Source organism: Rutidosis leptorrhynchoides, chromosome 3 (genome assembly GCF_046630445.1).
Source record: "Rutidosis leptorrhynchoides isolate AG116_Rl617_1_P2 chromosome 3, CSIRO_AGI_Rlap_v1, whole genome shotgun sequence".
Taxonomy (NCBI): Eukaryota; Viridiplantae; Streptophyta; class Magnoliopsida; order Asterales; family Asteraceae; genus Rutidosis; species Rutidosis leptorrhynchoides.
In genome coordinates, this window is record NC_092335.1 from 553,975,284 (window position 1) to 553,987,729 (window position 12,446).

The window sequence follows — 12,446 nt, forward strand, 5'->3', positions numbered from 1 at the left end:
GTTTTCTTCTTGACAGCTACGCCTGTAAAGGAATCAAAGAAAAAATAAAATGACACAGGAGGTACAGTTAAAGAGAGCATGTATTTTGAATGTTTAAATTGAAGTTGTACTACCACATGCTCTATGATGCAGCAAACCCTTTTTCAGAATGTATCTTGTAACATGTAACCTTTTTTCAGGATGTATCTTATGCAATATTTATCTTATAACATGTTGTAATATTTATGTTGTAATACTAATTCATATCAGGTAGGTCTCCGCATCACGCGCGCGTGCTAATGTAGCCCGAACACAATGTTAATGTTTATGTAATATTACGCGCAGTAGTTTATGTAAGAACTTTTAGAAACAATTAACCAAAAATGGTCCGCCGCGACATCACACGGCTAACTACATGCTTGTTATAATTATATCAATAGATGACATATTCGGTATCGTGGTGGTCCTACAACCAAGAGGTTAAATATTCAAGTTTCACTTGGGACATATTCGTGGTTGTAAATATTCGTGTTAGTGGTGTGTGTGAGTATGCCTTTCAAAAAAAAATATCAATAGATGACAACCCATTATTGTTCACAGTAATTTTTTATTTCTAATAGACGTTTTTTTAGAATAAATACTATTGGTTCTAACAACTTAACATAAATTATATTATAATTATATCAATAGATAACAACCCATTACTTTTTACAGTAATTTTTTATTCCTAATAGACGTTTTTTAAGGAAATATATACTGTTGGTTCTAACAACTTAACATAAATGTATCAGCGGCCGGGTGGTTGGACTTACGGATGGCTGCGGGTTCGATTCCTTTAGTAGGCACCAGCTTTTTAGCAATTGGGCACAGAGTAGCGGGCTAGCCCAATTGCTTGTTAACTTATCATAAAATTTGGGAGCGAGCTCTCTCTCTTGTCCAATAACATTGGCAAGATCACAATGACCAATCTTTGAAACTTTGGGTTCAAATTATTGGACGAAGTTATACAAGACATATACCTACAGATACCCTTTTAGTGAGGATTAGTCCATTTGGTTACAACTACATTTCATACATATGAAGCAGAACTAATTAAACTAGAAAAATAGCAGCAATGAGACATTGCTTATCACACTACACATTTTTCAATCAGACTCTGATGATGGATTGTGGAAAAATAGGCAAACTACTGAAATATCATCAGTAGCGAAACCCGGCCGCTGATGTTTCCATTGACCGGCTGCATACTCAACAAGTTGTTTCGCTGATTCGCCCTTTTCAGAAGCTGATGAAACAATCTCGACTGCCTTTTCATTAGATACAACATCCCATACCTGATTATTCAGGGTTCATAAAAACCAAGTTAGCTAGATAACTTAAAATGAAATAAATATTAAATATAAAGTTACAAACTTTATTGTGCCATCCAAAAAAAACAAATTTCTTCTTTTGTAGTAACATAATATAGAAAAGCTTAACCATTTACAGATACATATATTAAACTAATAAGATTTTTGAGCCATTTTTATATGCATAAAATTGGTAAAGCTGTAAAGTTGACAAAAAAATACAATATGATAGACATTTTCTTAAATTGTGTGTTCTTGTGTCTGGTGACAATAGAATTGCGACGGAGGGAATATATATATTAAGCAACTGATATTTTGAGCCATTTTTTCCGTGTGAATGCATAAATATATAAGACTTAAAATGAAGATGTGATACCCCATCTGTTGCCAAAATGACAAAGTGATCTTGTGCTATAATGGTTCTTTGTATTACGTCCGGCTCGGAAATAAGACCAAATTCTTTAACAAAAAAATCACCAAAAGACCTTGATAGTGCGAGTCCTGGACCTTCGGGTATCTCTTCAGTTGAAGCACGAATTCTTGACACTCCAGGTTCATCATCTGATTCGCATACCATGCCTCCCGACTTATGTATCCTCTCTGTTTCCTCTGTATAAAGGATCACACTCTATGTCACAAGTAATATTTTCTAACACTATAAGTTATAATTTTGATGCATTTACTTATAAATTGGCCGATTTAGGTTATGATTTTTATGATTTCATATCTAACCGTTCCAAACCATCACAAGTTAGCCCAGTGGTTAGGCTTGCAAGAGGTCTCATGTTCGAATCCTGTTTAGGTCGGATTTTGTAGGAACTATGAAAGGGTTGGAAACAGCCAAGAACAATCTTGCTCTGTTGCTTACATTAAAGTATGGGGTCGGAATACTCCCAGGTAACCCGAACATGGAAAAACCTTCTAACTTCACATCAAACCGGTTCAAAAGGTGTGTTAACAATATCTTACACACTATCTACATAAAACTAAATTGTTTGAACGTAAGTGTTCTAGATCTCAACCCAACCTAACACGTACCAAACTGTACGTCTGTACGTGTTTTGACCCATTTTCCCTGTCGCCCATCTTTTTACCTCTAGTCTACAATCGACATTCATATACAAATATTCATATATTCATATAAATGGATATAAGAAGGCACAATACCAGGTAAACTTGGTTTGAAATCAACAGTAAGCTGATCAGCTACCAAACTACCCTCATTAGAAGTTGTTCCGAGAACAGCCCGAGAATCTCCCACATTTGCCAACACTAAAAGATCCCCCTAAAATTTCATGATCATGAAAAAATTTAAACTCTCTTGACCTTTGAGTATAAATTAGTACGAATTTATGTATCAAATTTTTATAAAATGTTTGTGTACCTCTCGTATTATAGTTATAGCAGCTGTACCACTGTAAAAGGTATCGATAACAGGATGAATCTTAAGATCATAATCAACTGTAGAACAAGCCTTCATAAAAGACTTCTTCCACATACCGAAATGATCTAATATTGTCGAATTTTTTAAAGAGTCACCATTCATCAAAACCGAACTTTGAGCCAAAGTTTCTTGCCAATAATGTAGCAAATAAGCCGGCATTACCTTCTTCACTCGTTTTCCTACGAGATGACCCCATGAACCATGCCCATCAAATACTCCACAAAACATCACATCTTCCTTACCTCCAAATGCCTACCAATTAATCAGAATCCAAATTAATACATACGAACTCATAAAGTTTATAATTTAAACTTTATGCCACTACAAGAAAAAACAACTTTAGCTACAAGGGCTATTTCGTCACTAGCAAAACACAAAACTGGTCTCCAAGTTAGGTCAAGTTAGTAAACAAAATAGGTTGGTGACTCTCGTCTCTCGTCACTGTAGATCCGTCGCAAAAAAATAATAATATTAAAGAACAACATACTAGAATTAGTCAATATAATGACTATTTGTTAGGCCACTGATATCGTATCGTAATCAAGATTCAGTGACGAATTTTCTAATGATAACTAAATAACATTATTAGTTACCATAATGTTATCAAAAAATAAGTCGTCATTGAAAATGTTATCATTTTTCTTATAGTGTATATGGAAAGAAAAAAGAAGAAACAGTAGATTAACGGAAAATACGTACCTCCCATACAATGAAACCATCTTGATTTATCCCTTTATTGCCTCCCTTAGAATAAGCCGACGCATAATTACTAGACCATTTGGCACTAACGTTACCAGAAGACGTCAATAGTAAACCATTTTTTCTTGCTTCTTTGGCCAAAGCTTCCGTAGCTTCTCTTCCAAGATTAATTCTCCGTTTTTCGCCAGTTTTTGGTTTCGTTAATCCGCTCAAAAAGGAAGATAACTGCTCCATCTTTTCTACAACCAATAGATACACACAAATTTACTACATATGATAGTAACAGTATATTTGGATACATATTAAGATTACATATGATATTATGGAATGATTCAACTTTTTCAAACTTGTCCACATCAGCGTCGCGAATAAATCCACACTTACATTCAAAATATATTACTCCGTACTAACTAACTTGACATCTAAAGCAGTCTACCGTCAAATATATGTTACCAAAGAAAAGAGACAGTTGAAACTCTAAGGATTAAAGAAAGATTTGTTATCTTGGATTATAACTTTTGGGCTAGAAAACAATTAATAACTAAACTACAAAACAAAATGGCTGTTGAAATAGTATTAATAGAACCCGTGATCAAATTCGCATGTGGAACGTAATTAGGTTCGACCAAAAATGGGTCAATTGAGTCACTTTCTGAACCATAAGTACTAAAAAGAACAAGATTGTAGGTAACATGTTATGTCCTATATCAATTGCCTGCATGGACCACACTATAAATAAGACCACCCTTTTAAACGTGTAGTCCTTTAACTTCCTTAAAATAGCATAAACTATATTTTACATCAAATTTTACATAGAGTTGTAATTAAGACATTTGAAAAAGTTTTATTGTAACAAATCCTATAATGTGTCATTATTCTATCGAGTAGGATTTTGATTTGTCATGTTCATATGCAATATATTTTTTTTCAGGAGTATAAGTTCTATCAATTGGTATTTGGTATTACAATAAACTTTCTTTTAGACCATTTCTAATGGTGAGTCTGACGTCACGGGCGGCCAGTCGGTCTACTTTTTTGCCAAAAAGTGCAATCTGACTATGAGATGACACAGTTTCTGACATTTTCTAACTGTTGTGTCAGTTTTTTTGTCAAATATTGTGTAGGGTGCTGTAGTAAAATCTTATTAGAAATTGGGTGGGAAATCAAAATTGACGAGTTTTTGTTTTTGCGTCACAAGTCCAACCGACGCCCAGAACCCCGTTAGGCTCCGTCCCGTCAGTTTTGCCATGTTGGTTACACCACATCTAACGCCTCAAAATGACGGACTGTTATAGTTATATATGGTGTTACCTAATTCTCACGTTTTTACCAAACAAACACCTATATATTTTTTAAGGCAAGTGTATGTCTTCAGGATAGCATGATCTATTAATTGTATTTCATTTCATTCCATTACAATAACAATAATATAATTTAATAACTTTTAGCATTACAAAGTTATAATATAGATATCTATATGCTAGAAAGGGCCTAATTAAATCACAAAAAGTATACTCTAATTTGGAAATGATTAAACTTACTTTGACGGATCAAAACAAACCTCCTAATTCAACAAGTTCGATCATGTTCTTTTAATTCTTAGATGATAAATAAACCGAACTAACTAAACTGACCTTGCAACCTCTTTTTTAGCATAAATCAAAGAAACAGAATATATAAAAATCAAACCATGAAACAATCAAACCATGAAACGATCGAATAAACATCCAAAACTCATACTTATATCAAAGCTTTATAAACAATAAAAAAACTAAATGAAGAAAGTTAAAAAGAACCTTGTTTTTTAGCCAGTTTAGTTTCAAAGAAGAATCTTGAATGTCAATAAGATCTAGAATGTAGCAAAATCCCAGAAAGAAGAACACGTATATGCAAAGTTTGAAGCTTCGGGTAACTTCGACTCCATCTATTTTCTAATAAAGTTTGGTCAAGTCACATTGAAAGAATAATAAAAATAGTAGTAAATTTATAAAAATACAGATTGTGTGCACAGTGCATATCAAAGCTCCACAAGGATCAAGAAATGGCAAGTGGGTGGATGATATATGTTATCGGAGGGCATGTGTCCCTATATATATAATAATCATGTTCTAGGATTTATTGGATAACTACCGTTTTAGAGTAATCTAGAGATCGATTCTTAGCGGTGGTCGAATTTTGTTTGTTTTCGGTTATGTATCTAATGAAGATACGTTGCATAAATTGTACATAGGCAAAAAGTTCACCAGGTGCGTTGCAGCGCTCATCGCTTTGATAATTCGATTATCGCGGAAAATTTACTAACCGTTTTATAGTCATTTAAGCAAGACAAGAGTACTTCGGGGTATACACATACACACACATGCAACAACAACAGCAAAATCCAATCCCCCAAAAGTGAGGTATGAGAAAGATAATATGTAGACAATTCTCTATCCTAGAATAAAGAGAAGTCATTTCTCCACCCAGAATAAAACACCCAAAGAGTAGAGAAAGTCCTCCCTTTCAATGTTCTATGGATAGAGAGATGGTTTCCGAATAGACCTCCGGTCAATAAGTAGGTAAAAAAGTAGTGTGAGACGCCATGAAAATAGTAGAGTCAAATTTTCATAGATTTTAAACTTGTCTAAGTTCAATTTAGGCTCTAAGCGAAAGTCAAGTCGTTAATAAATCGACGTTTATTGTGATTAATAAAGCCATATTCAATTCTTGTGATCATCATCTTATCTCAAAATAGTGCGAGATTCCACAATTGATCTCTTCCGAGACCTTCATGAATCTATATGTTTATCAATAATTTTCTTTAAAAAGTTTATCATTGATGATTTATTATATTATAATTATAAATATAAATAGCAGAAGTTCTTTATGAAAATCGATACTTATATTTTAATTGTGTATTTAAACATTTGCCAGCTGAAATATTTTATGAAAATCAATAGTTAGGTTTAAAATGCACGGCTAAACGTGAGTTCAATCAATATGATTGAAAGACATGTTAATTAATTCATTAATCAATATATTTTGGGTCCAAAATTCGCTTAAAACAATTTGTATATAACGTGTGATCGTAGCGTATGTAATAGACAGTGATATGACGTATAACGTTCTAATATATCACCATAAAGTCATCATATGCTAAAGAAATTTTAGCATTTATTTAATTTATTTAAGAGGGATAATGTCATATATTAGTATTATTTAATAGACAAAAAAAGTAAACAGTAATTAGGAGTATTTTCGTCCTTTGTCTTTTATTTTTTTAATTCTAATTAAATTTCACTACACCAACAAAACCCTCACACTTTTTTCAAATATTCAAATCGGCCCCCAAATAGGGGGTAAAGTGTCAAATAATCATTTTCATAAAAAAATCTTAAATAAACTCCACTCAAATATTCAACGGGTCATATCTTTTCGCTCGCAACGAGTTAAATTTTCCGACACCATCGTTAAACTCGAAATAATTTTAGGAACACAATGTCACTAACTATACGCAAAAACGGACGCTTTTTAAAAAAGCTAAATATTTGGGGTGAAATGTCCCGTTCTTATTGATTAAAAACGTTCCATATTAATTGATTTCGTTGCGAGGTTTTGACCTCTATATGAGACGTTTTTCAAAGACTGCATTCATTTTAAAACAAACCATAACCTTTATTTCATCAATAAAGGTTTAAAAGCTTTACGTAGATTATCAAATAATGATAATCTAAAATATCCTGTTTACACACGACCATTACATAATGGTTTACAATACAAATATGTTACAACAAAAATAAGTTTCTTGAATGCAGTTTTTACACAATATCATACAAGCATGGACTCCAAATCTCGTCCTTATTTAAGTATGCGACAGCGGAAGCTCTTAATAATCACCTGAGAATAAACATGCTTAAAACGTCAACAAAAATGTTGGTGAGTTATAGGTTTAACCTATATATATCAAATCATAATAATAGACCACAAGATTTCATATTTCAATACACATCCCATACATAGAGATAAAAATCATTCATATGGTGAACACCTGGTAACCGACATTAACAAGATGCATATATAAGAATATCCCCATCATTCCGGGACACCCTTCGGATATGATATAAATTTCGAAGTACTAAAGCATCCGGTTCTTTGGATGGGGTTTGTTAGGCCCAATAGATCTATCTTTAGGATTCGCGTCAATTAGGGTGTCTGTTCCCTAATTCTTAGATTACCAGACTTTAATAAAAAGGGGCATATTCGATTTTGATAATTCAACCATAGAATGTAGTTTCAATTACTTGTGTCTATTTCGTCAAACATTTATAAAAGCGCATGTATTCTCAGTCCCAAAAATATTAGATTTTAAAAGTGGGACTATAACTCACTTTCACAGATTTTTACTTCGTCGGGAAGTAAGACTTGGCCACTGGTTGATTCACGAACCTATAACAATATATACATATATATCAAAGTATGTTCAAAATATATTTACAACACTTTTAATATATTTTGATGTTTTAAGTTTATTAAGTCAGCTGTCCTCGTTAGTAACCTACAACTAGTTGTCCACAGTTAGATGTACAGAAATAAATCGATAAATATTATCTTGAATCAATCCACGACCCAGTGTATACGTATCTCAGTATTGATCACAACTCAAACTATATATATTTTGGAATCAACCTCAACCCTGTATAGCTAACTCCAACATTCACATATAGAGTATCTATGGTTGTTCCGAAATATATATAGATGTGTCGACATGATAGGTCGAAACATTGTATACGTGTCTATGGTATCTCAAGATTACATAATATACAATACAAGTTGATTAAGTTATGGTTGGAATAGATTTGTTACCAATTTTCACGTAGCTAAAATGAGAAAAATTATCCAATCTTGTTTTACCCATAACTTCTTCATTTTAAATCCGTTTTGAGTGAATAAAATTGCTATGGTTTCATATTGAACTCTATTTTATGAATCTAAATAGAAAAAGTATAGTTTTATAGTCGAAAAAATAAGTTACAAGTCGTTTTTGTAAAGGTAGTCATTTCAGTCGAAAGAACGACGTCTAGATGACCATTTTAGAAAACATACTTCCACTTTGAGTTTAACCATAATTTTTGGATATAGTTTCATGTTCATAATAAAAATCATTTTCTCAGAATAACAACTTTTAAATCAAAGTTTATCATAGTTTTTAATTAACTAACCCAAAACAGCCCGCGGTGTTACTACGACGGCGTAAATCCGGTTTTACGGTATTTTTCGTGTTTCCAGGTTTTAAATCATTAAGTTAGCATATCATATAGATATAGAACATGTGTTTAGTTGATTTTAAAAGTCAAGTTAGAAGGATTAACTTTTGTTTGCGAACAAGTTTAGAATTAACTAAACTATGTTCTAGTGATTACAAGTTTAAACCTTCGAATAAGATAGCTTTATATGTATGAATCGAATGATGTTATGAACATCATTACTACCTTAAGTTCCTTGGATAAACCTACTGGAAAAGAGAAAAATAGATCTAGCTTCAATGGATCTTTGGATGGCTCGAAGTTCTTGAAGCAGAATCATGACACGAAAACAAGTTCAAGTAAGATCATCACTTGAAATAAGATTGTTATAGTTATAGAAATTGAACCAAAGTTTGAATATGATTATTACCATGTATTAGAATGATAACCTACTGTAAGAAACAAAGATTTCTTGAGGTTGGATGATCACCTTACAAGATTGGAAGTGAGCTAGCAAACTTGAAAGTATTCTTGATTTTATGAAACTAGAACTTTTGGAATTTATGAAGAACACTTAGAACTTGAAGATAGAACTTGAGAGAGATCAATTAGATGAAGAAAATTGAAGAATGAAAGTGTTTGTAGGTGTTTTTGGTCGTTGGTGTATGGATTAGATATAAAGGATATGTAATTTTGTTTTCATGTAAATAAGTCATGAATGATTACTCATATTTTTGTAATTTTATGAGATATTTCATGCTAGTTGCCAAATGATGGTTCCCACATGTGTTAGGTGACTCACATGGGCTGCTAAGAGCTGATCATTAGAGTGTATATACCAATAGTACATACATCTAAAAGCTGTGTATTGTACGAGTACGAATACGGGTGCATACGAGTAGAATTGTTGATGAAACTGAACGAGGATGTAATTGTAAGCATTTTTGTTAAGTAGAAGTATTTTGATAAGTGTCTTGAAGTCTTTCAAAAGTGTATGAATACATATTAAAACACTACATGTATATACATTTTAACTGAGTCGTTAAGTCATCGTTAGTCGTTACATGTAAATGTTGTTTTGAAACCTTTAGGTTAACGATCTTGTTAAATGTTGTTAACCCAATGTTTATAATATCAAAAGAGATTTTAAATTATTATATTATCATGATATTATGATGTACGAATATCTCTTAATATGATATATATACATTAAATGTCGTTACAACGATAATCGTTACATATATGTCTCGTTTCAAAATCATTAAGTTAGTAGTCTTGTTTTTACATATGTAGTTCATTGTTAATATACTTAATGATATGTTTACTTATCATAATATCATGTTAACTATATATATAACCATATATATGTCATCATATAGTTTTTACAAGTTTTAACGTTCATGAATCACCGGTCAACTTGGGTAGTCAATTGTCTATATGAAACCTATTTCAATTAATCAAGTATTAACAAGTTTGATTGCTTAATATGTTGGAAACATTTAATCATGTAAATATCAATCTCAATTAATATATATAAACATGGAAAAGTTCGGGTCACTACAGTACCTACCCGTTAAATAAATTTCGTCCCGAAATTTTAAGCTGTTGAAGGTGTTGACGAATCTTCTGGAAAGAGATGCGGGTATTTCTTCTTCATCTAATCTTCATGCTCCCAGGTGAACTCAGGTCCTCTACGAGCATTCCATCGAACCTTAACAATTGGTATCTTGTTTTGCTTAAGTCTTTTAACCTCACGATCCATTATTTCGACGGGTTCTTCGATGAATTGAAGTTTTTCGTTGATTTGGATTTCATCTAACGGAATAGTGAGATCTTCTTTAGCAAAACATTTCTTCAAATTCGAGACGTGGAAAGTGTTATGTACAGCCGCGAGTTGTTGAGGTAACTCAAGTCGGTAAGCTACTGGTCCGACACGATCAATAATCTTGAATGGTCCAATATACCTTGGATTTAATTTCCCTCGTTTACCAAATCGAACAACGCCTTTCCAAGGTGCAACTTTAAGCATGACCATCTCTCCAATTTCAAATTCTATATCTTTTCTTTTAATGTCAGCGTAGCTCTTTTGTCGACTTTGGGCGGTTTTCAACCGTTGTTGAATTTGGATGATCTTCTCGGTAGTTTCTTGTATAATCTCCGGACCCGTAATCTGTCTATCCCCCACTTCACTCCAACAAATCGGAGACCTGCACTTTCTACCATAAAGTGCTTCAAACGGTGCCATCTCAATGCTTGAATGGTAGCTGTTGTTGTAGGAAAATTCTGCTAACGGTAGATGTCGATCCCAACTGTTTCCGAAATCAATAACACATGCTCGTAGCATGTCTTCAAGCGTTTGTATCGTCCTTTCGCTCTGCCCATCAGTTTGTGGATGATAGGCAGTACTCATGTCTAGACGAGTTCCTAATGCTTGCTGTAATGTCTGCCAGAATCTTGAAATAAATCTGCCATCCCTATCAGAGATAATAGAGATTGGTATTCCATGTCTGGAGATGACTTCCTTCAAATACAGTCGTGCTAACTTCTCCATCTTGTCATCTTCTCTTATTGGCAGGAAGTGTGCTGATTTGGTGAGACGATCAACTATTACCCAAATAGTATCAAAACCACTTGCAGTCCTTGGCAATTTAGTGATGAAATCCATGGTAATGTTTTCCCATTTCCATTCTGGGATTTCGGGTTGTTGAAGTAGACCTGATGGTTTCTGATGCTCAGCTTTGACCTTAGAACACGTCAAACATTCTCCTACGTATTTAGCAACATCGGCTTTCATACCCGGCCACCAAAAATGTTTCTTGAGATCCTTGTACATCTTCCCCGTTCCAGGATGTATTGAGTATCTGGTTTTATGAGCTTCTCTAAGTACCATTTCTCTCATATCTCCAAATTTTGGTACCCAAATCCTTTCAGCCCTATACCGGGTTCCGTCTTTTCGAATATTAAGATGCTTCTCCGATCCTTTGGGTATTTCATCCTTTAAATTTCCCTCTTTTAAAACTCCTTGTTGCGCCTCCTTTATTTGAGTAGTAAGGTTATTATGAATCATTATATTCATAGATTTTACTCGAATGGGTTCTCTGTCCTTCCTGCTCAAGGCATCGGCTACCACATTTGCCTTCCCCGGGTGGTAACGAATCTCAAAGTCGTAATCATTCAATAATTCAATCCACCTACGTTGCCTCATATTCAGTTGTTTCTGATTAAATATGTGTTGAAGACTTTTGTGGTCGGTATATATAATACTTTTGACCCCATATAAGTAGTGCCTCCAAGTCTTTAATGCAAAAACAACCGCGCCTAATTCCAAATCATGCGTCGTATAATTTTGTTCATGAATCTTCAATTGTCTAGACGCATAAGCAATCACCTTCGTTCGTTGCATTAATACACAACCGAGACCTTGCTTTGATGCGTCTCAATAAATCACAAAATCATCATTCCCTTCAGGCAATGACAATATAGGTGCCGTAGTTAGCTTTTTCTTCAATAACTGAAACGCTTTCTCTTGTTCATCATTCCATTCAAATTTCTTCCCTTTATGCGTTAATGCAGTCAAGGGTTTTGCTATTCTGGAAAAGTCTTGGATGAACCTTCTGTAGTAACCAGCTAGTCCTAAAAACTGGCGTATGTGTTTCGGAGTTTTCGGGGTTTCCCACTTTTCAACAGTTTCTATCTTTGCCGGATCCATCTTAATACCTTCTTTGTTCACTATGTGACCGAGGAATTGAACTT

The 12,446-nt window shown here is 33.5% G+C and overlaps 1 protein-coding gene across 3 annotated transcripts; it reads right to left on the minus strand.

Annotated features, from left to right (window-relative positions):
• Positions 1-798: 798 nt before the first annotated feature.
• Positions 799-5,517, minus strand: LOC139898551 (probable protein phosphatase 2C 34). 3 transcript variants are annotated; one of them, XM_071881304.1, is made up of 6 exons: positions 5,268-5,517; positions 3,472-3,705; positions 2,713-3,024; positions 2,496-2,613; positions 1,705-1,937; positions 799-1,313 (listed from the first exon to the last, which is right to left on the minus strand). In XM_071881304.1, the coding sequence occupies exons 2-6, from the start codon at positions 3,703-3,705 to the stop codon at positions 1,125-1,127; spliced, it is 1,086 nt and encodes a 361-aa protein (XP_071737405.1). In that variant the 5' UTR covers positions 5,268-5,517; the 3' UTR covers positions 799-1,124. The 3 variants fall into 3 exon arrangements, with proteins under 3 accessions (XP_071737405.1, XP_071737403.1, XP_071737404.1); XM_071881302.1 differs by having other exon boundaries at positions 3,472-3,710; XM_071881303.1 differs by lacking the exon at positions 5,268-5,517 and adding an exon at positions 3,856-3,987 and having other exon boundaries at positions 3,472-3,710.
• Positions 5,518-12,446: the final 6,929 nt, after the last annotated feature.